The sequence below is a fragment of the Hyposmocoma kahamanoa genome, unplaced genomic scaffold (genome assembly GCF_003589595.1).
Source record: "Hyposmocoma kahamanoa isolate Upper Pololo Valley unplaced genomic scaffold, ASM358959v1 92, whole genome shotgun sequence".
NCBI classification, from domain to species: Eukaryota; Metazoa; Arthropoda; class Insecta; order Lepidoptera; family Cosmopterigidae; genus Hyposmocoma; species Hyposmocoma kahamanoa.
The window spans coordinates 12997281-13022744 of NW_020654748.1; the positions used below are offsets into that span (position 1 = coordinate 12997281).

Sequence of the window (25464 nt, forward strand, 5' to 3'; positions counted from 1 at the left end):
TTTTGGAAATAAACTACCTATTCATTTCATTGATCGATTTCTAATAGACTGGGGTGAGTCGGCTACTCTGGGTTTAAGTGGTATTAACTCTCACATAACTAACACTCTCCATTAAAGTACTGGACGAACTGAAGTTGCATAAAAACGATACGCTAGGTAATTTTCAGGTTAGTTTTTTCTACCTAATTTCGGTGCCAAAGAACAATGGCGAACTCCCATACACATTTTTGTTGATATAATTTGTATGCGTCTGTTTATGGAAAATATATTGTGGATAATATAGGGATTAAATTTTTGAACAAATTTGGTTTTGAGTTTATTACTCTGAGAAGTCTGGAAATAAAAATATTCTAGTTTCATGTTTTGGAGGTTATGTTTACGTAATCGAATAATATAAATGCGGTTGATCATTGTACAAAAATGAACTACAGAAGCCTTAAACAGAGTTAATAGAAGTGGATTGGTGTCGTGGGTTTGTGATGTGGCGGAAATTCAGAAGAATTTTTTTTTTATAATGGTATGGTCAAAAGGCATGAAGTTAAGCCATAACAAAAGAAAACTGAGTTACATACGTAAGGAGTACTATAAGTTTCCGGAATGAATAAGAAAAAAATACTATAAATGGTTCGAAATGAATTTATTGTTTCTCAAAATATTCTCCGTTAGCGTTAATGCACTTTTTCATACGAATGACCAATTTTGAAAACATTTATGCCACTCCTCCGTGACAATCTCTGAAACATATTTTTCATACTCTTCGACAGTCTCTTCAGGTCATGAAAATCGTCGACCTCGTAACTGGTTCTTAATTTTTGGAAATAAATAAAACTCACAAGGTGCCAGGTAGGAACTGTACGCAGGATGGCTCATAAAACCAACATTGTTTACCTTCAAAAATTCATTTGTCTGTCTGGCCGTGCGAGGAAAGGCATTATCGTGATGCAAGATGATACGGCGTTTACGGAGTTTGTCAATAACTTCCGACAAACAAATGGTCATGTACCAATTACTATTCACGGTACAACGATTGTCCAAAGCAACAGTAGCCACGTGTCCAGTTTTATTAAAAAAGAAGCAATCATCCGCTTAGCGGCACTTTGTACGCGCGTCACTTCGATTGGTTTCGGCTCATCTCGAAAGACCCATACGCTCGATTGCGGCTTTGTTTTGGGATCATAACTATAAATCCATGTTTCGCCTGTTACTATGTCTCAAACCAAATTTGACGCCCTTTCGTTGAATCTGGTAAGCATGGCATTGCACCAAGTGACGCGATCCGTTTTTTGAGCTTCATTAAAATTGTGTGGGATCCATCGAGAGCACAGTTTTTTCACACCCAAATGTTTGTGTAGTATTGATTGCATTTGACTCATGCCTATGCCTAAAGATCTCATGGTATGTCACATGCCTGTTTGTTTTGATCATACAGCGCACAGTATCGATGTTTTTGTTCTTCACAGCAGTGGACGTGCGACCATAACGGAATTCGTCACTGAGATTCAAACGACCGCGTTTGATTTCTGCAAACCACTTATGAATAAATAGTCGTCTTGCATGGTGTTTCATTGCCAAAAGCAGTTTGAAGCCGAGCGAAGCTCCGCTGAGCATTTAAATTACACTTAAAGTCGTAGAAAATCATACTACGAAAATTTTCACCAATTAAATCCATAGTGATGTAGTCAACCAATTTCTAAAATTACGCCATAATGTAAAAACAAGTGACAGTCAGATGAAACAAACTGTATTCTACAGATAAAGAATTCCATTTTCAAATGTTGTAATTACTTTTTAAATATTGTTTATGTAAGTGGCCAGTTCCGGAAACTTATAGTGCGCCCTATTTTGTGAAGCATTTTTTTACGCACAGTCATACAAATTGTCATAAAAAAGTCATACAGCCAATTACACCCAAACTCACGAGACAAAGAAATTTAAGCATTACAAACATTTCTTCCGGCACGGGAATCGGACCCGGGACCTTTGTGTGGCAGACCAGCATGGTAACCGTTCAGCCACGGAAGCAGTTAATCTTGTAGTCAACCTGATTTCGCCATTGTTTATTATTATTTGAGTTTCGAGTACATTATCGTGGAATAATAATAGTACATTATCGTGGAATAATAATAGTAGTTTATGTGACTGTTACATAATGAAAGGCATCAAAATACGTGTGTGGGTTTATGAAACGAGCCGACAGGCGAGTGTTTTAATGCCTAATTATGTACAGTTACATACACTGCTTCATCTACACATATATTATAAGCTCTCTGTGATGTGTTCAGGAACCGCATTTTACGACTGGCGAAATGGCGGCAAATAAAAACTTTTGTCACGCATGTCACACAACCGTAGTTTTTATTTAATTCAAAGACAAACTAGAGTCGGCCTCAACTATCATATTGTTCGATATCTAGTAACGTGTGAAATTTGTCAAAATTGTTTGCTATTGACGTTTCATTCTGAATACAACTTCGTCTCGACTGATATCACAATTGAGGCCGAATCAAATTGTTTTGCTTTTCGGAGAAATTTGATGTTCGAAATTTGAATGTAATAATAACATTCTCGTAGATAAGAAATTTGTTCTAACAAAACAGTAAATCTTTATGCTGGTCGTAATTTACGGTTTTTGAACACATCATAGAGGGTTTATGATATGTGTGTAGATAAATAATTTTTCATGATATTACAATCGAATATTAAAATACTTCATGTTCATATACTAGAATATTCAAACAATAAAAATTACCACCGATATTAGGTAGAGAAAACTAATCTGAAATTATCCTTCTCCTGAAATTATTACTTAATATGTAAGTATAATGTATGTATGTATAATGTAAGATATTATCTTACATATTAAATACATATTAAATAAGTTTTCTCGTCGTTTGTTTTAGTCATTACTTCTGTTTTACATTTTATAGAAGTTGCAGACTTACCTTAAATCCCGTAGCGGTTTGGGCGCAGAGTCGTTGGCAGTTATGACCGTGTGGAAACTGTAGTTATTGGCCACTGGATCGCCGTGCGACCTTATGTGCTGGTACCACGAGTATGCCCTGTGTTACAATAAACGTAAAATTCAATTTTGTTTGTTTTTGTTAATGCTTTCTTTAGCTAATGGCTGACAAACAAAAGTTACAAGTATAAAATAGTATTTAAATATTCCGTGAAGAGCATATTATTCCACTTTTAATTTCTCTGTGACGATTTGTAAAGAAAGATTTTTTCTCAACACTAAAAATATTTAATAATAATAAGAAATTTAGTACAATTCACGTAGTAAATCTAAGATATAACAAATAAACGTTGAATTGTATGGTCTGTAGAACAAAAGAAGCAGGAACATCTCGATCGACTGAATCAAGCGGGACAAGAAATTCCGTCAGGCATTGAATATGCTAATTCGAATCAACTTCTGACATTGATTTAGATGTAAATGATGAAAGGACTTGACCTTCCTTTGGGAAGCAAATATTTGCCATAACTTTACTTTGATTACGATTACAAAATCAATTTGAATTTTAAATTTTAGTGCAGCTGATGTTTGTACACAATTTCATCTGACGAAGAGATTATGAACAAAAAACTGCACTCTGCACACAAAACTAATAAGCAAATAGATTGTAATTCCACGCACTTTTGAGGTCGGTTTTTTTTTCGGATATAAATCGTGTGCATTTCTTTCATTTTTTTTTCAATCATACTAACCTTTTGGGTTCTTTACACATCCCATGGTCACGACTGACTCCGGAGTCTAACGTGATTTAAATCTGAATAAATAGTTTTAATTGAAATAGGTAGCTATCGCCAAACCCATAATTTTAAATGTCAATCTCCCATTCCAATTTCATTAGCACTGGAAGTGATAATGAAATTTGTTGAATTAATGCTTTGGAATAAGGATTTAGTATTAGGACAAGATTATGAGTGCCTGTCGTTAAATATCATTCCATTCATTCACTCTATCTCTGTCGACGACGTGAATTATTGTATATAAATTTATTGACTGGGAGAATGCGATATGCGTGTAGTTAAGTATTTCGCGTAATTACTTATTTGATCACGCACGCACGCACGCACGCACGCACGCACGCACACACACACACATATGTGTGTGTGTATATATATATATATATATATATATATATATGTATACACTTCATACTTTTTATGAGTGGCAAAAAGATATAAACGTTACGTTGATATATTCAACATTTCGTACGTTGTTTGTTTGTTTCATTTTGCCTACAATGTTATTATGCCATTTACATTTTCGTATTAGATTTCAAGATCTCGATAGCAGAAGAGCTATTAAAATAGCGTAATAGTTACACGAATTTCTCAATTTAGAGTGCAACTGCTGGAATATCTGTGGCAAATGTTTAGTAGCAAAACTTCTAAAACTAACGATGTAAAATCTGCATGTTGACAAATTTCGGATAGCGTGTGAAATCTCCTTAAAGGAGATACATGCACGATAGTGAACGTATAACGTTAACAAGTCGTGCTATGGTATCGTGCGGTGGTAAGCGACATGACTGTTCATAGCAACAACCTTATCCTTCAAAACTGAAAAGCAATAATCCTCACGTTACCGCTTAGCGGCAGAAATAAGTAAGGTGACAGTACTTTTCTGGACGAACTCTTTCACAGGGACCTCTACTGCTACTAAATTTGGGTTGATAATATAGAACTAAAGTAGCATTGAATATTCCCTGTGGCTTTAGTACAACGCTATACAGTGTGGTGCGATCGCCTGCACAATAGTTAATTAGATTTGACAGAATGATGGATGATGGAACAAAGTAACATAGACATTAACTCATTAGGTGTAACAAAAGGCTCAATATAATAGTTACCTACTCGATCGATAGTAAACATTGTATGAGCTTATAAGGGAAACAATATTGTTTGGAAAGTAAAAAATTTAGGCAAGCCTTTTTTTGTAGAATTTCTTTAAATAAGAATGAGTTATTTATTTACGTAAATTTCACGGAACATATAATTATCAATATATTTTCATTTTCTTAACTTCTTCATTATTCATTTAAGCCCGGTCCACACTTGTATCGTTTTGGCGTATTGAATCTCCATTCTGTGACACAGATTGTGTATTAATTTTGCTTGTTAAACGCTCAGCGCGTGTCACAATCACGTATCATTTTGACACGCGTCAGATATCTGGTATGCAGAATTTCATATAAATAGAAATGTTGACAGGTCTTAGGAGTTTGTCCGTAGGACAGCAGGATTACTTACCTCTTAGAAGGCGATATCAATATGGCGATGACTCTGGCGTTGGGCAGCAGTGCGTGCGCCCGTCGTGGCACCAAGTCTCCGTCGAAGTACGTGGCTGATTTCTCAAATGTCAGTTGGGTGCCGTTGTTCGGGTTCGGCGGGAAGAAGTTTAAGTACCTGCCGTTAATAGTTTGATTGATGACTATTTCATGGCATTCAAAACGGCAATCAGTGAGACGGCCCACCTTTTGGAACGTGAATATAGCTGCTCATAGACATTTACGATACTTTAACACGGAATACAGCAGTGATAGTTTCCGGTGGATATAAGCAAGGCGGTGGTACTTTCGGGTTGCTTAAGCGGGTTGATTACCACTGTAATAACCTGACACTCTGCGTATTTTTTATGCGTAGACGACGCGCGTTAACGCAATACAAACGAGATTCAGTAGTAGCCAGTATACTTTTGCAAACATTCACAAATTCAGTAGAGCCGCAAAAGCGCACATAGATGAAGAAATATTATTTGCACGAATGAATGTTATCTCTTGGAAGGGCTTATCTCCTTTCTATTACAATAGGGTAATAAAATCTTTAACTCGTCTTTTACTTAAAACATACAAGGATTTAACGATATTGGTCCATCGTACGAATCATGGGTGCGCTAAATGCTTTTTCTGAATTCGTTTTGAATTATTTCTTTATTTAACAGGTCGTTTTTTTAACAGTAGATAATTCGTAAAATGCCGACTGCCGACTCGATTCTTACTAATTCAACAAGTTATTTCCGCATAAAGATTTTTAGAATTTTAGAATTAAGTGCCAATGCGCAAAAGTATTTAAACAAGTTGTTTGCACTATACAGTTACCGAGACGGTTCACTTTTTGTCCTATTGTACTCTAAAGATGAAGCGATAAGACGAATCGGTGCAAATAATATTTCGCCAACTATATAATCTGTTCGTATGCGGTATTGACGTTTGCGGGCGGACGAGCGGCGTACTGGCGTCAGCAAGGTCCACTTTTGCCCCTTTTCTCAGCCTTGCAGCGCGATGTTTTTGTTGTTGAATCGATTCAAATTCGCGTAAAACGCGATATTAACGACCTTCGAACACGCTTGTCATAAACGCAACAATCTGCCTTTTGAACAACTACGGCGCCGTAAACGTATGTCGTCAGTGGCGTAAACAATACGCCATATGCATATGTTCAAGGTAGTCACCACATTAATCGACGCGGAATCGCATTATGTTGGTCAGAAGAAGCTGAAAGTGAAAAAGACCTTGTGTGTTACGCTTCGGCTCGGAGGACGCGACTTTACACAGATCGGTAACAAATCGGTTTCCTACGAACTTCTGATCATGTTCGTAGAGTGTCGACGACTGTGGAACGTCTTAACGCGATAAGCAGATAAAGCCGATTTTGCGTCAATAAGTGTGTTTACTCCCTGAGTATACTAAGAACCACGCTACAAAATATCTTAGGGCTGTCAAGTTAGATTTGCGTCCTTACCATGCTATTTGTGACAAGACTTACTTTTGTAGTAATAATTTCAACATATCAAAAGTCAATACTAGTGCAACAATTTCAGAGTCAAAAATAACTAGTCACCGTTTACTTCAGTTATTTTGTAAATTGCAGCTTAAATCGACTTTTTGATAAATGTTTTAATATTAAATAAATATTTAAAAATTATAGACTCGACGGGCAACGTTGAACATGAAAGCACTCGTTATGTTGGATCAAAGCGCCGTCGAAAATTACAATAAACACTACAAGCCTGCCGAAATAATAGAATTACACGAACGGGTTTTGTTCAGGTACCAGATATTCATTATTAGGGTCCTAAGCGTCGAGAGCGGGTCGAGTGCCATTGCGAAATTAATTCTAGCAATTGGGTGCCAGTTGTTTAAAATGTTAAGTTATATTCCAATACGATTAAATAATGCGAACACGAATCACGTACAATCGCACTCAGAAGCTGATTGGGTCGGGAATTGGAAATGGAACATTTGCAATAATAGAACGCCACCGCTCTTTTACCACCTTTCCATCCCCATCGCATTTCTACCGGGGTATAAACCTCGAAAAGTCTACAACAAAGTTTTGTTTACTTCTCTAATAGGAAATTTAACAAGCGTTTTCTTAATAAAACTTAATTATCGAGGTAATGGGCAGAATTTTTGCGTAACAAAAGGGGTTAGGAAATCAATTAATAACTTTTTCTACTCCTGTATTATAATCTGTCAATTATAATTTCATAAACCATATCATAAAGGCGCTCTTTTTAGGTCTGAACCCAAATTCTAATGTCTATTGTACTCGCAACTGAACCGAAATTATAAAAAAATAATATCTCAACGTATTATATAAAAGGTACCAAGGCGTAATCATTAAAAAAAGATCTTTAAAAAGAACAAAAAATATCAAATATGACTTAAACGCTCTACTGTCTCCTGATTAAAATATAAGCGGTACTTGTTCAATGACGAACACTTCTATCTTTTTAGTGTTTTGTTTTGTAGCGTTTGTTTGGCTTTCGTTGGAGTTTTTGTCGTGGATAGTTAACAAATTTAATAATTTTTAAATATCGATTGTGTTTCATTAGTAGAAAAAGGATTGTATGCAATAATTTCATAATTAGGTCTTAAAATCTCGTATTAAGCGCGATAGTTGACTTTAAGAACCTTCATTATGCAACGATTGCATAAAATACTGTTACAAATTGATTTATTGATTTTTAATTGATATTATGATGTTGTACTACCATGATATTAAATTATTTTTTTGTGAAATGACTCCAATAGTTAGTTTGTTACATTTATTAGTAACAAAGATCAAACACAAAGAAAAATTCCTTCGATCTGACAGGACTTGAACTGGTGTCTGTTTTGCCAATCTAAGGCACCAGCTCTACCAACTGAGCTACAGATCGAGTTAGCAGATCTCACAAATTTCTCTAGGATTCGATACAAATCTTTGTTTTTGATTTTTAACTTTATTTTTGATTTTTAACTTTATGGTTGATTGATCTATCAAAGTTTTAATTGTTTCTTGATTAGAAAATCTCAGACGATGTTAGCTAAGCAATTATATCTTTTCAAAGTACCACAATGCGAACATAAAAACTATTGTGAAAAAAAAAACTTTATGCTAAAGGTATAAAGTTTTTTATCACAAAAGTTATTGCGTATACGGCAAAAATCTGTGGTAGTGGCCCGTTTAGCTCTTTCAGGTATTCTAAGTCTAAGATGTTTAAATTAAATATTGTAATGATAAATGTATTGAAATATATATTTACAAAGAACAACCCCTAGAGTTTCTTGCTCATTCTTCTCAGGGGAATCTGCCTTACGAATGAGCAGTAGAGTTTAATCAGTGTGACGATTTCAAGTGTAATTTGGTTACTTGTGAAATAAAGATTATTTGACTTTGACTTTGATGGTGTTGATCGATCGTTAAAAATTACAAAATTTAAGGACTACAAAGGCTCCTTTGATTTCGGAAGCGAGAAATCTATTTACAAAGACACAGGAATGGCAGAGGGCAACGTTTAGCAGACATATTGCCGAGATTGCAAAACAGGCGTGAAAACAAAGAAAAAGTGCAAATAGGACGGATTTAGGTTTTCTATTTCTACACAGCATAAACAACGTTATAAAGAGCTCCGAAAGAAACTAGTATGCCACAAGACCTATTTTAAATCTATTTTCATTGTAAATGTCAGAGTTATAAAAAGAAAATAACTGCTCCCTAGCTCAAAATGAAAACGTAGACTTGAATTATGTTTTTATACAAAGGATGTAATTTAGAATGTTGCCACTAGCTCTTAATATACATAGTAGAACAAAAGTGGTTTGTTTAAATGATTGGAATGCGCGAAAGGCCGCAGAATGCGTCGCGGGATAGTTGTATAATACTGTATTATAAAATGTTAATAAAAACAGGGCACAAAATTGATATGTATAGCAATTATATAGAAGCTCAAGGTCTAACCAAAATTGAATAAGTCCATGCAGTTCTTGCTAAACTAATCCATTCTGATGTTAGGCGACTCGTGAACTAAAAAACCTTTATAACTTTGTAACACGGAGGTAGCAATTATTTAACGATATATAGCAAGTAGGTAATAGTGTTTAGTTGCCACTACGACCTATTAGCGAGACAGGGAACCAGTGTGGAATTAAAGAATGACTCACCAATCGAGACCTTTGAGATAATTGTTGTTGTTGAAGAACTGCAGCTCTTCGTAAGTGGCCGGGCTGGGAAGGTTCGGTACCAATGACGGATGCATTGCTAAGAACGTGTATAACGCTGTACTGCCTGTTTTTTGCGGTCCAATCACTAGCACTTTTGGGAGAGTACCGCACCACTTGTTTTTAGACCAAATTCGGCGATGACGAATGTCGTCGCACGGATTCTGAAAAAAGGTATACGTTAGAAAAAAAAAAGTAAGAAACCACACTAATTTTTTTACCACAAATGACATCACAAAAGAAAAATGAACGAAACAAAGTAGAAGAAAAACAAAACACAATCAAAACAAAAATAAATAATTACAAAACAAGCAACAAATTAAAATACTAATAAAACCCAAACTATTCACATAAACAAGGACAATAAGTATAAAGATATTTTGTGTGGTGCTAGCTGTGGTAACAAAAGGGTCATTAACTCAGTATTAATTGCTGGAAAACGCAATGCGTTACCAGTACTGATTGTCAAACATGTCTTTTATTCATAGTCGTTTCTTATTTTGAAATCATAGAGAAAGTAAAGAAAGAAAAATGTAATAATTGCACAAAAGAATGTTCAAAAATTATACTCTTCCAATGTGGATTTAATAAATAATACCATTCTAGTATTGTACTCTTAATTGAAGCATTGGGTGTAAGTAAGTAATGTCTTATATCTTTTTAATATTTATAATATGACTATTATATACTTTATTATTTATTTGTCCTGCTAAAAGAATCAGACTGTGAACTGGCAACCGGTACTATCTCAGTTTTGACAACTTTACAGGATGAAGTAAAAATCATATATACAGCATCTGGTTTATTAAATAAAAATACGTAGTGTACACACGTCAGTACATGAAGCTACACATATATCTTGTTACGTTGCACTGGAGGCGATTTTCCAACAAAAATGTGTAGTCTTATGTGCCATTATCCGTACATACATACGTGTGTAATAAAAATATAAAAAAACTACGTATTTTTATTTCATAAACCAGATGCTATATAAATGACGTAAACAATTTTTTTCTTCACCTGTAAAGTTGTCAAAATTGAGATAGTACCGATTGCCAGTTCACAGTCGACTAGTGTTATTATTATTTTAAACCACACGCAAAATAGGCGCCTTGACGTCGAGTTGCGGACACCAGCCCGTTACACCAAGTACCAAGTACCAAGTATTCTTTTAAAACAATTAGAAAATAAGTGAACTTGAAAATTGAAAATATATTTTAATCGTGCGTTCGTTTTATTATTGGTTTTTAAAAATAAATTATAAATCAGTCTTATTTACAAGTTACATTGAAAAAAATGTAAACGAATTTTTAATCATTTATTAAATTAGCTGGATTGAAATGAATCGACATTGCCGTCTTCAGCGGTTTCACTGGCCTCCTAGGTACTCCATGTTGAGGTCGCTTGTCTCACAGATTTTTTTACATTAAAATAAGTTTTTACAAACTGCAGGTGGTAATGTGTCCGAAATTCAAACGCACATTTATAATCTATGTCACAAGGGCGGAGCGCCACCTTCTAAATGAATGGAAATTACGCCATCTAGAAAGGAGATCGAAATGAGTTATTGTCACAAGATACTGGATAGTGTTTTACATGACTTTTATGCAATAACATCAAAACGGGCTTTGGGTGCCGAACTTTGCCCTTGTTGTTCCCAATGCTTTAATTCATACTTATAGTACAAATTCACAATCTAGTTTGTTTATAAGACATTTTCATTATTACACTTTTGTTACTTTTTGTTTCATCAAATAAATTCAGCTATTGTGACAACGGCAATAACTGGGAAACCACGATTGAATTTCACTCAAAATATAATTTACGGCAGCATTTCACTGATTTCCATATTTTGATGATATTTTATATGTTTTACGGACCAATGAAATATTTAAAATTGCGCCGAGCATGTTGATTCACTGAGGCAGACCCGCGCTGAGCAAAAATATGAGCGTATCAACAATCCGCGTAGTGCCGTGAGCTGTGAGCCGCTATAAATTGTGCCCGGCTGGTCATATTTTTCGCTATAAAAAAATCAATGGACACGATGCCCTCTCTTTATCATCATGTACTATACCTAAACACGAAGTAATAGTATTTTTCACTTCTCATGCTCTAAAAGTTAGTAAATATAGCCATACGTAGCGGGAGTAAAGTGCATCATTCAACCCTAGGGAGTAAAAAGCACCTAGTTTTTAATTTACTTCGAGTGACTTAGACAAGCTTAAACAGGCAGTGCTTGCTCTAGTTTGTGGCAAAAGATAAAAGTTCAATAATTGAAATAATATAATTACACCTATAACAACACCTGCAAATCATTACAAAAACAAAATATAACAATTAATAATAATTTAACATTCCAATAATTCATTTATTGAGGTTTTTTGTGTAATAACGCGACTAGTTTTGTTATCATTATGCATACAAAGATAGAACACACAGAAAAAAATTTGTCGATCCGGTGGGACTTTCCACTGTCCATGCTGCACCGTAGCATTGCTCTTACTGAGCTACGGGTCTAGTCACCGAGCCGTGGAAATTCTCCTATGTGTTTTTGTTATACTTCAAAAAAATTCAAGGTCCAGTTACCACTGGACCCGTGACTCAGATGGTTAGAGCAATGTACGGTGAAGCATGAGCGTGGGTTCAAGTCCCACCGGGTCGACGAAAATTTGTCTGTGTGTTCTATCTTTGTATTCATATAATAATTCATTAATAAATCAACCTACAGTTTGACAAACATCGCTACGCTGCGGAAATTCAATAAAAAGAAAAGTTCTTGTCTGTGGACCATTTTAGTGACGCACTTAGCACTTATATCGTTCGAAAGACGCTCATGATTGCCAAAAACCGCTAATCGTGGCGTTTTATTGGTTTGTTGTATCTGAATCTGGTTGGAAAAAAATATACCGCGAAAGTTTCAAAATTTTGGTACATGAGATAATAAATATATAGTGGTACCTTTGTCTACCCAAATAAATGGGTGAAAATTTATAAACAAAAATTTGGTTCGTAATTTTCTTGTAGAACGATTAAAATAAATAAATAATTTTTTAGTCGCTATCGACGTGAAAAGTAAAGTTTTCACCTCAAGACTAAAAACCAATACTAATAAATTCTCGGAGTAATAGATACTCTTGCTAAAGCTCGGGTGCCTAACCACCTCGGGTGTATATTGGCTCGCTTTAGTCTCTCGATAAAAATTATACTATTGTAAACTGTCTATCTGGCAAGCCTCGTTAATTTTTTTATGGTTCTTTCGAGGGTATAATGTTATAAAATTAACGACGAGTAAAAATACTACAATGTTTGTCCTAATTTCTTTAATAAAAATATATACTTTATGAGGGAGTTTATTTTAATTTTATTAGTAACCTCGGAATGAAGGCCCGACATAAAATGTAGGAAACGGCCAAGAATCGCGTGCGGTTGGTCTTTTTTTGAAAGTAAATTATCTTAGCCTGTAAGGAGTTTTAAGTTGGAGTATAAAGTTGCCTCGGAGCGCGGGAAGTCTAATTATCTATGGCGTTATACAATTCTCGTGCAGTCTAGCCAGCTCAGCCAGGTATCTATTTTTTTTTGCTGTAATATATTTTCCACTATATAGATCGAATAAGACTTCGTTTTCATTTTGCCATTTTTAAACATGTTGACCTTTAGTCTTGCATTCTCAATTCTCATCTCATTTAGGGCCGACATTTCGAGTACTTAGACCATATTGAAAGTTTCTGGATTCTGATAAGTAAGACCAGACATTATGTTTATAATACATTTATTGTTTTTCAAAGTATATGCCCTCGCTATTTACACACTTTTGCATTCGTTGGAACCATTGTGAAAAACAGTGGGACTTTCCATAGGGACCTCTTTAATGGCTTCGTGGAACGCATTGACCACCACTTCCGGGCTTGTAAATCGTAAACCTTTAAGTTTATTTTTGATTTCTGGAAATAAAAAGAAGTCGCAAGGTCTGAACTATTCGGCATCAGCTCCACATTTGAGGCCTTCAAATACGCATTATACTTTAGCGGAATGTGCAGAGACGTTGTCGTGGTGAAGGACGATATTGCTTCGAGGACGCTTTTCGTGAATTTTTTCTAACACTCTGGGCAAGCAGGTGTTTGTTTACATGCCAATCTGCAGTCACTATCCTCGTCTAGCGCTACAGTAGTTTTATGTCCTGATTTGCCGAAGAAAGAAGCAACCATTTTCTTACCAGTGCTCCGACTTTTCTTCGAAAATCATGGACCGAAAATTTTCAGGATTGAAATTCATTGTAATAGTGACTCGGGTTTTCAAAACGACGCGACAATGAAAAAAACAAATGACAGTCTCACAAAGTAAAAAGTAACCTACCCACAGAGATTACAAATTCCGTATTTGTTTTTTTTTTCTTTCTCAAGGGTCATTGCCAGGAAATTTCAGTATACCCCACGTGTACCAATCATCTTTAGTATTAAACATAATTTATTAAAAGTGAATACGTAATAGATATCTTATTAAACTACTTACCCCCCATAACGGGTTAAGTTCGTCAGGTCTCAGTTGGAAATATTTTTCGGCAAGCGCGAGTGGCGGCGCCGAAGCAAGCCGAACGTTCGTCCAGCATCTTAGGAACTTCACGACAGATTCAAACGTGTACAGTGCGAGCCGATCGTTGCCGTAGTTTGACATATGTGTCATGAACACGTTGATCTAAAAACAAAGAGAAAATAACATATCGACGCACCAAGCACGGAGAAAAAAAAATGGGGAGAAATCGGTTTTATCTTCGTGGGCCATACCATTGAAAGACACAATTGTGTAAGAATCTAAGAACATAAGATTGCTAGAACGAGTCAATTTTCCATAACGGCAACAAGCGATTAAACCGATTTAAAATTGTCCAATAATTTATATGACGTAGGCGGACATCGAACAGCCCTATCTATGAAAACTCAATTATAATCTAAAAAGGTACTTGTAACAAATTGATTCAAACAATCGCTTATGTAAAGCTTAGGCACGGCTAAATATCCTCAATAAATATTGATTCTGGACAGCCAAAACAATATAATAGGGTATTTAACTCAAAAAGATAATGTTGTTGCTGCAGTCAACCTACATGAAAATGCTAAAAGGAAACTTGAAATTTGTTTTTTGATATCTCAAATAACAGGAGAGGTATTATTGACCAAAGTCAGCGGCGGAGGAGCTTCGTCCTTTTTTAATAAAATAATCATAAAGCGTGTAGCTTGTATGGCGCCATTTCGGCTTCTGATATCACGAATTTGTTTTTTGTAAATGTATCTATTTTACAATCCTAATTAATAGCTTGTCCTGTACCCTCTTGCATAGTGCTCAAAGGGTTCATATTACTATTTATAATGTATGCAGTTCTATATATTTTTGAGTTTTCTTTAAAATTCATGGGACAGTGACAAGCTCCAATAAACTGCTGCCGACTTTACTTTTTATTAAGGAAATAATCATATATATATATATATATACACACACACATATATAAAATATGTATATATTATATAATTATATAATATTGAGTAGTTTAAACCACCACATAAGGCAGTAATATTCTACGGCTAAACACGGCCACGCTTGACTATCACATTACAGCTATTCTAATACTTAGCGAAAGACTGAAGTTCATCTCCTACAGTCACAGCGTAGTAACTTTCAACACATGGAAACATTTGAGGTGATTGTACCTTGCGTTGAACAGCCCAATAATAAAAATCATATTAAATATTCAAGATACTTACTGGATTATAGATAAGAGTTTGAAACAGTTCCCCGCCTTGTATGGATTTATCTAAACGTTGTCTGCCGCCTGGATACCTCTCCAGCAGTACCGTGTGTGTGAACAAACCACAGGTTTGTCTCGGGAGTACCATTACACCTCGGTGGCGGAACCCCCGACGCAATCTGGTCAATAGTAATTAAGTAAAATAAAAAAAGAACGATATTTTTTCTGTAAATAGGCAATGTTTCGTATATATACAAACCATAGAGTGTAGTTAGAAGACTACCACTAGTAAAAGGTGATGTTCTGTTACCAACAACTATATAATGTAAAGTGGTTATCCAATTTTTACAAGAATTTTAAAAGTTTACTCAAGAGTGAAAAGGTATTGTCGAATTCGTTTTGCTATCTTAAGTTAAAACAGAAAAGGGGTTTACACTTCATAAATCCGTTGAACTTACATTGGCATTCGTTACAATTTTGGTTGAAAAGAGTTTTTATTCACATTTCTGGCACTGGTACGAAATGGCGTAGTCTCGAACGGATAACGTCGCTCTTATGTAGCGATGATGCCCCAAGGGGCTAAGGCAAGAGGAACGAAAACTTCCTACACTACGCAGTAGGCGATAGAATGTCCGATCGATGTAATTACATTATGCCCATCTTGATATCGATAAAAATTTAGGGATTTTTCTTCGACTCATACGTTCTTCTGACTGTATGAATTCTTTCTATTGAGTGAGTATTTAGTCATGGATAAATGGCAACCCAATTGACAGACGTTATACGTGTTTGACAACATCCAATAACATGCCAGTTTCCTACTTCCCTTCGCAATTAATTGGTAGCAGTAGAGCTCCTGGTGAAAGAGTTCATCCAGAGAAGTACTGTCACCTTACCTATTTCTGCCGCCAAGCAGCAATGTGAGCATTACTGCGTTCCGGTTTTGAAGGGCCAGGGTGCTGGTGAAATTACAGGCAAATGGGACTTTTCAACATATATCTCAGGATGATGGGCGCAGAGGAAGTGCACCTCAGATCTTTGCGATTTAAAGCTCTGAATGGCACTGCAACTGTTATGGACAGACTTGTCGTTTACCATCAGGCGCACGACTTGTTCGTCCCATCACTTAGTAACATAAAAACGAGTATATATTACTTTCTAACCTGCAAATACGTTAAGCACGAACAAAAGCAATAACATTGATGTTCGTATAGACTATCTTAATAGCACGTCAAATGTATTAACTTACTAATAATTGCTATTTGATATCGAAATGCGTTAGTTACAGTATGCGGTTCATAACATTTAGCAAACCACCGAAGTGCTAGAGTCCAAAGCGCAAACAGAAGCCGATAACGAGGACACTTACGGTCAACTGTATTTTCGCAACCCGCTGGTGTTTATGCAGCTTAGATACGTACATGCGATTGCGGGTTGTGGATGCAAATTCTACTGTACTGATTTGTGAGAACAGCGTTTACTTCATGCATGTTTTAAAACTTTATATTTTGAAATATGCGCTTATACTTTCCCAAAGATCAATAGATGTAACGTAAAACAAACAGAGAACTTAAGTTTCATAGTTCAAGCTGGATGTTGCAAGCACATTTACATAACTACGTAATATTGTTAGTTAAATACAACAGTGCATTTAAGTTGAAATTGTGTTTTAGAATACTAATGTTTGCATATTTCGCTCGCTTAGTTATAATGCAGTTCGCTCTGCATTTAATCCGCACTCAGGCAGACTTTCTGGGAAGTCCTAGCATTGATAGAGTCCCTAGCTAGCGTGTACAGGTGTAACTTTGAATCGAAATTGCTGATATCATTACTACCTGGAGACAGCCACCGCCCGAAGCCCTGTGATCGAAGTTCCGCAACTTTGCTTTATGTTGTGGAGATCGATTTAACCCTTGTTAACTATGACTTGTCGTCGAGAATAGTGGAAATCCGCGCACGTAGCGTTGGTAAAAAGCGCGTTATTTGTTACTAAACCAAACTTTACAGGAGTGGATTTTAACGTTATTACTTTGTTATTTTAATGGCTACGACTTTCATTTTTGCACAGTAACCTTGAATTTATGTTATCTACGGACTCATAACAATAGATTCCAGTAAATCACCATTTACTTTGGTCACAAAATTACCGAAGTGGAAACTCATAATTCAATGCTAGTTACGCGTAATTGTACTATCCCCGACGTTATGTACGCTTTTAGTTGTTAATACTATTAGTGTGAGTTGTACAAAATTAATAAATAAATAAAAGAAAATAAATGTAGGTCGAAATAATTCAAAATGTTCGACTTACCTAGCTGGCCTTAAATGTGGGTATTCTTCAGTGCTAGTGACTTTCACATCCCAGACCTTCTTCCAAGCCTCATACAGCGGCTCATGGACGGGGTATACACCAGAATGATGCGGCGATACGGAGTAACTCGAGTTGGTCGGTATACCATGTTCGATGGTAAACTGCTTATTGAGCATCATTTCTGCTTCCAGTTGCGTTACATTGTTATATAAGTGAGGTTGTTGATGATTCCACATGTGGCAAAACCTATTGGGAACACATTATTTGTATACTTGTAACGTGTAATTACATAGCCGAAGTTAGACAACTATACGACGTTCTATCTGCCTTGGTGGCCGAACGGTTACAATGTGGGACTGACACGCAGAGGACCCAGGTTCGATTCCCTGGCCAGGAGAAATATTTGTATGGCCTACATTTATTTGTCTCGTGAGTTTGGGTGTAATTTGCGGTTGTCTATGTGTGTGTCCATGGCACTCGCGATAGAGGGTGTCCCTAAGGCCCCTCTGTTGAGAGTGTGCGTTATTTGTTATTTCTAGCAACATTTCAATGTCAATAACTTAGTCTTCAATATACGTAAATATCCATAAAGTTACTTTTTTATTAAAGTATGCAAGCGTATAAAACTATAATGACTTTCCTTAGAAAATGAATATGTGTGGTAAAAGAAAATACTTTTGTGCTTGACTCACCACAAAGCTAGCGCTTACTGCGCCCAAGTAATACTTTGTTTCTCATTAAAAACTACTTGATACAAGTTTAGTCGCAATTAGGGAACTTTAAGAGTGGACGAGAACGAGTACCGTGAAAATATACAGCGGATTAAGACAAGGAACGTTGCTAAAAAAAGAATCGGTTTAAAAAATAAGTTCTATAGTGTGTAAAGATAATATACAAACATTGCGGATTTTTTTAACGCACCCTCATAGCCCCGCACTAGGAAAACCCTGTGTCACTGGTGTCATGGACACAGACAGCCAAATTAAACCCATGTTACGAGAGAAATAAATGTAGGTCATACAAATATTTCTCTTGACTCGGGAATCGAACCCGGGACCTCTGCGCGGCAGTCCGGCATTGTAACCGTTCGGTCACAGAGGCAGTTTTTTATTTATTTTACTGTCGTTCGTTTATTGAAATAAGTCTAGCGTCGTCCTTTCGTATGCGTCTCTTATCGAGTAAGAATAATTCTGTTCGCAAATTCGAGCGTGTATTCAGGGACAAATGTATGGAAATCGAATGACGTAATAAAGCCCCACAAGTCGTAGAGGTACGAATGGGATTCTCTCTAGGAGTATTGTGTTTTTAAATCCGCCTTCAATTGGAAGTAGGGTTAACTTTGCTGAACGATGTGTTTTAAGACAGTCTTAATTTTGTTACTAACTTGGTTATTCGGATGTTTTAAGATAAACATAATTTTCGTACTTGATTTCCATAAATAATTTCATTTTATTTTATAAGTTGAATTCAAACGGAGTATAGTCTTTTACTAGCGTCAGAATAGTATCTATAGATAATTATAGACAGTACCTTAGCAATGTTTTTTTTTCATGTTACAAGGACACTCGTGTCCTGGTACGATCAAGTCTAAGAAATATTAGATATTTCTGATGTACGAGTATACTAAACTTAACAATAGCGTTTATTCTTCATAAACAAAGGCAAACTTACCAAGTAAAATGATCTTTATTCCTCAATAGCGCGTCATCGCCGATGTTCTCAAGCAGAGTGCCGTGATGATAATATTTTGCACTGTAGCCCAAGTTAAATCTGAAACCTGGCACCAGTCGCTGTAGCGCCGCCTGCGACGCTAACAACGCAGCTACATCTTCCTCATGTAAGCGTGTGCCTGGTGGAACAATTAACACACATTGAGTAAAGAGTGTACCGTCACGCACAGAAATCAACTACCCTAATATTTCAGTGCTGGAACATGAGGGTCTATAGATATTTTTTGTAACAAACGGAGGGTAGTATAGCGATCATTTTACAGTTAAATTTTAAGGCCCATAATCTATCAAGTATTCGCGTCATACGTATAAACGTTGCGTTGTTTAATCAACAAATCGTGTCGTTTAGTCACTTTTGACAGTAATGACACAAAATTGTTTTCGTGAAATTAATTATTAAAGTTCTGCATAAGTAAAGTTGTCTTATCAATATTGCCGTGTGTTTGTTACGATTTAAAAAGAGATACATTTAGATAAAAATTAAAAAACAAGTTAAAAAAAATCTAAATAAAAGTTATCCACATTTGGCTACAACAAACATTATAATACATAGTGTGCACTATAAGTTTCCGGAACTGGCCACTTACATACACAATATTTAAAAAGTAATACTAACATTTAATAATCTCAGTACAGAGTACTAAAAAACCGACCTCAAAAGTACGTGCTATTACATATAATTACCAAGTTCTAAGAAATCGGTTACCGGAAAGTGCGCAAACCCGGATTCATCCCCTATTTCGCCACTATACGGGACTTGATACAGGAGATAATAAAAACCAGTTCTCACTAGTCAAAGTATATTGAGAGAGAAAAACGCATTGAATTAAAGAATAATAAAATCAACCATTAAAATAATTGCTCATTATACTAAAATTTAGGCGCTATTTGTAAAAATGAATCTTCATTGCGTGAACCGCCACCCTTAGAAGTGGATGATTTTCTTCAAAATGAAATGGGACCACTATGGAGGTACCCTTTCCAACAAAAAAATAATCATGAAAATTGGTTCACAAATACCGGAGTTATCGCGTAACATACATACATAAAAATACAGTCGAATCAAGAAACTCCATTTTTTTTTAAGTGGGTTAAAAATGGAACTCTTTGGCAGTAGAATACCGTTTGTTTCATCTTACTGTCATTTGTTTTTACATCATTTTAGAAACTGGTTGTCTACATCACCATGAATTTAACTCATAAAAATTTTCGTAGTATGATTTTCTACGACTTTAAGTGTAATTTTACAACTCGGCGGAGCTTCGCTCGGCTTCAAACTGCTTTTGGGATGAAACACCATGCAAGATGACTATTTATGTCTGGTTTGCTTGAAACGCGGTCGTGTGAGTCTCAGTGACGAATTTCGTGATGGTCGCCCGTCCACTGTGTGAACAACAAAAACATCGCTGCTGTGAACAACAAAAACATCGATGCTGTGCGCGCTATGATCAAAACAGACAGGCATGTGACATACCATGAGATTCGGGCATCTTTAGGTATAGACATGAGTCAAATACAATCAATACTATACAAACATTTGGATGTGAAAAAGCTGTGCTCTCGGTGAATCCGACACAATTTCACTGAGGCTCAAAAAACGGATCGCGTCACTTGGTGCTATGCCATGCTTTTTCTATGCCAGATTCAACGAAGGGGCGTCAAATTTGGTGTGGGACATAGTAACAGGTGACGAAACACGGATTTATAGTTACGATCCCAAAACAAAGCCGCAATCGAGCGTATGGGTCTTTCGAGATGAGCCGAAACCAACCGAAGTGGCGCGCGTACAAAGTGCCGCTAAGCGGATGATTGCTTCTTTTTTTAATAAAACTGGACACGTGGCTACTGTTGCTTTGGAGAATCGTTGTACCGTGAATAATGATTGGCACACGACCATTTATTTGCCGGAAATTATTGACAAACTCCGTAAAAATAACCGTAAACGCGGTATCATCTTGCATCACGATAATGCCAGTTCTAACACGGTCAGGCAGACAAATGAATTTTTGAAGGTGAACAACGTAGACCTTATGAGCCATCCCGCGTACAGTTCCTACCTGGCACCTTGTGAGTTTTATTTATTTCCAAAAATTAAAAACCAGTTACGCGGTCAACGATTTTCATCACCTGAAGAGGCTGTCGAAGAGCAGATGAAAAAAGAGAGAAGAGATGAAAAATATGTTTCAGAGATTGTCACAGAGGAGTGGCATAAATGTTTTCAAAATTGGTTCATTCGTATGAAAAAGTGCATTAACACTAACGGAGAATATTTTGAGAAATTATAAATTCATTTCTGACCATTTCCGGAAACTTATAGTGCGCCTCACGTAAAGCTAAACTTAAGAGCTTTTAAACAGGAACGTCATAGACATATTTAAGCAGAGGTATGCAACTCTACAACGAGAATAAAAGCCTGTAACGCGTCCCAAATTGTGACACCACTAACTTCTTTATCTTCTTTACCTACTCCGTGCTAACTTAGTTTCGTTTATCTACTCGACATTCAGGCTTACATAAACTAAATAAGTCAGAAATAGATTATTCTAATCAGTCTCGGAAATTCCTGGCAGTCTAAAATGTCAACAAAATTATACAGTAAAATGGTAAGTCAACAAGTCGAACCTTATAAATGCGAGTCATAAATACTAAAGAAATAAAAAAAAATTTAACATGAAATTGAGCTTGGATTTTGATATAAAGAGTGATCACGTATACGCTAGTACACTAATAAAAGCTTATAATTCTTCGTCAAAGGTCACTTCATCCTCTGCTTCGGGAATACTGGTCTGCCTTTTCTGGTAAATTTTAAAACCAGCTGTGGAGTACCTGTAGTTATTTCTTTCATTTTCTAAAGATTCCTTCTTTATGATGGCCAAATCTGTAAATTTTTATATTCATAATTTCCATAGACGAAACCATCCTTTTCATTTCACGGTTTTCGCTTCCGAGTCTGTTAAACTTAAGTCCATTTCGTTGTACGAATCAATCATACCTGAGATGAATCATATTTTGTTTATTTATCTCGAATTTAAAATTTAAAGTCATTGGACAAGTCCACCATTGTCACCAACAGCTCGATTGGTAATAAGTTTCAACGACTCTATTAGCCTGATCAACGTTACCAAGTTATTTAAGTCATTCATTGGTATATAGGTATGGGTTTTTCATTTGGTGTGTTTATAGTACTATGGACGGTGTCGACTTCCATTTGTGAGTGTCCAAGTTGCATCTGTGTGATCGATTTTGGGTCAAAGACATCAAACGGTATGTTAAAACCGGATTTACATTTGTCTGACGTGTCGTGTCGTGACGCGTCAGAACGGTATCGGTTTCACACATTTAATGTGGTTAGATTTTTAATATTGTGTCGCAATCTGATGTGACGACTTGTGTTGTGTGTATAAAACCGATACCGCTCTGACGCGTCACGACACGACACGTCAGACAAAGATAAATCCGGCTATATTCAGGGATTTTAGGTCAGGGAAGTACTGTGACTTACAGACAGAGACAAATATATATTTACCACTCGTGTACCCAGCGTTTTATTTCTGAGTATCGAAAAACGAAGTTCTAGTGCTATTGTGCTCGGAACTAGTTAAGAGTCTTCAATAGCTAGAGACAGAAGAGTTCTAGAAGAGGAAGTGATTGAGTGTTGACGCATTAAAGTTAGGAGCAGGTACAGCTGCTCTACTGATAGCACGTTCGCTTCCAGATAGAGTTGCGATATTGGAAAAGTCGGGATTTAAGGAGTGCAACTTTCAATAAACATCTTTGAGCTCGTTCCAATATCATTAGATTGTTTTAAGTAGCTCTACCCCCAGACGTTACGCATTAGGTAATTACTTATTGTACTAGCGCAAGATTCACATTTCGCAAAGTTTTGCAGTCAGTAACTTGTCTAAGATTCGGTAGATAATAGCAGTTCATTTTTCGTTTTTTCGTTCGTTCAGTCCATTCATAGGATGGTGCAGGTTTTCGATCTCTTTGACTTACATAATAAACAACGAAAAGTATAATAAATAAATAATAAGGCACACACTCAACATAGCCCCGCACTAGGAAAACCCTGTGTCGCGGATGCGATGGACACACACATAGACAAACACAAATTACACCCAACTCACGAGAGAAATAAATGTAGGCCATATAAATATTTCTCCCGGCCCAAGAATCGAACCTGGAACCTCTGCGTGGCAGTCGTGGTAACCGTTCGGCCACTGAGGCAGTATGTCCTAAAATGGTTCAATATGAATTCGAGACACACTAAACATCATAACTGTTAACATCAGTCATAATATCAGGACAGAGTACTAAAAACACCAACGTTAAAAGCTCATGAATTACATCCATTTGCCAAGTTTTATTGAAAACGGAAAGAGTGCGAAACCGGATTCATCCCCTACTTTACCACCCTTAGAGGTGGAATATTTTCTTCAAATTTAAATGGGATCACTACCGAGGCATCCTCTTTCCAATAAAAAAAGAATCATTAAAATCGGTTCAGAAAAGAGTCAGTCGCGTAACATACATACAAAAAAGTCGAATTGCGAACCTCCTCCTTTTTTGAAGTCGGTTAAAAAGAATGGCAGTGTGAGTGTGATTTTTTAAATCACATTTAAAAACTATGTCAACACAGCAATCTAAACTCTAATAGACAGTTTTTTATAACTCTAGCATTAGTTTACTGTTCTATTATTGTAATGCTAAACCAAAGTTATTTTATAAGTTTAATAAGTACATTTAATAAGTTTTTTAAAGTACCAAGCCGTATCTGTTTTAACTTTCAATGAACGATAACACCACACCTGATAAGCGATGTTCTTCGAACACACAAAGTTATCAATATCTTCAAACGGAAACAGGTTTACAAATACGATTATCAGAAAATAAATAAGCAAATGAACTTAATAAGTGACTTATTTGTTCTGTTCTAAATTAAAATTTTTTGAGACTTTAATAAATAAACTTTACGTTGTTTATAGCGTTTCATTGGAATTTCGACGGAATATAGCTATTTTATTCTAGAAACTGGAGTTCATCTGCGAATCATTCGATAGGCCACACTTAAAATTTCATGTGTGATAGAGGCAACACATAAATCGCTTTCAATATTTCAATCAATCGGCAGGTCAGATTGTCTGATCAGTTAGCTCAGCTTTTATAGTTGTAGTTACTCGGCTTTAATTGGTTTTCATAATTCATTAGTATAGATAAAATAAAATCTCATAAAACGTCGGTATAAAAATTACTGTCCCAAAGTTATATGCACGACAAGTAATTAGATAGATAGATATTACGTAATTAGTATTTTTTAAATTTATGTCATTATGATAGATACTTAAATCATTTATGTCACTTTAAAATCCTATGGAATGTATGGGCCAATAGTAATCGTTATGGCAAATAGTCTTTTTGGACTAGTTTAAAAAAAGTTTTTATACACTCGTGGAACTGTGCTCCATGTATAACAAGAAGAATCTTTTTAGATATAAGAGCAAATACGAGGGAAAACATTAGATTTAAAACGTTTCGGATAAAGATAGAGCGCGTTATTAAAAGAGCGATTCAAAAATCACTCCATTTTCTGGTTTTCTCGGAACAAATACATCGTGGCCGTTGTTTGCGGCTAAGTGCACAGATAGACACGATCAATACGTCTAGCGGAAATCCAGTTATATTGTAACTTTTGCCGACAGCCAATATTGAACGCTTGTTTCATCGAGTTCATAGACTGCCCGTTTTTAATGCTTTTCCTTTGTTTACCCTTTTCGCTTTCATTGTATTATTAATAAGACTATTTACGAAGCAATTCGTCTTCATTATTTAAGAAAAAGTTAAAGTCATTCTAAATCTATTAGGATTTACAAATAATTACATCTAGACATTCGTAGTTCATTCATTCAGTCTTCTTCTGTCACTAAGATTGTTTATGTGAATCAGCATATCGCACCCCTCATGCGAGAATGGAGTATATGGAATTACGTCAAACATGTTTATTGCTCCATTAGATATAGAAAAACATAACCCACGTCCTCTCCAATTGGAGATTAGATACAGAAAAATATAACCTACATCCGCCTCCAATTGGAGAGGATACGGGTTATTTTTTTCAGGATTTAATGAGCAATAAACATGTCTGACGTAATTCCATTTATGCCATTCTTCTTCTTCTTAAGAGTA

General features: G+C 35.9%; 1 protein-coding gene across 1 annotated transcript in view; it reads right to left on the reverse strand.

The window, feature by feature from the left end:
- LOC113236926 (bifunctional heparan sulfate N-deacetylase/N-sulfotransferase) overlaps nucleotides 1-25464 on the reverse strand; it is a 113089-nt gene that overhangs the window by 7106 nt on the left and 80519 nt on the right. Inside the window, 7 exon segments of the mRNA XM_026473151.1 lie at nucleotides 2943-3059; nucleotides 5263-5418; nucleotides 9441-9661; nucleotides 14010-14192; nucleotides 15257-15419; nucleotides 17552-17797; nucleotides 19223-19458. Coding sequence (XP_026328936.1) covers nucleotides 2943-3059; nucleotides 5263-5418; nucleotides 9441-9661; nucleotides 14010-14192; nucleotides 15257-15419; nucleotides 17552-17797; nucleotides 19223-19458 — 1322 coding nt within the window.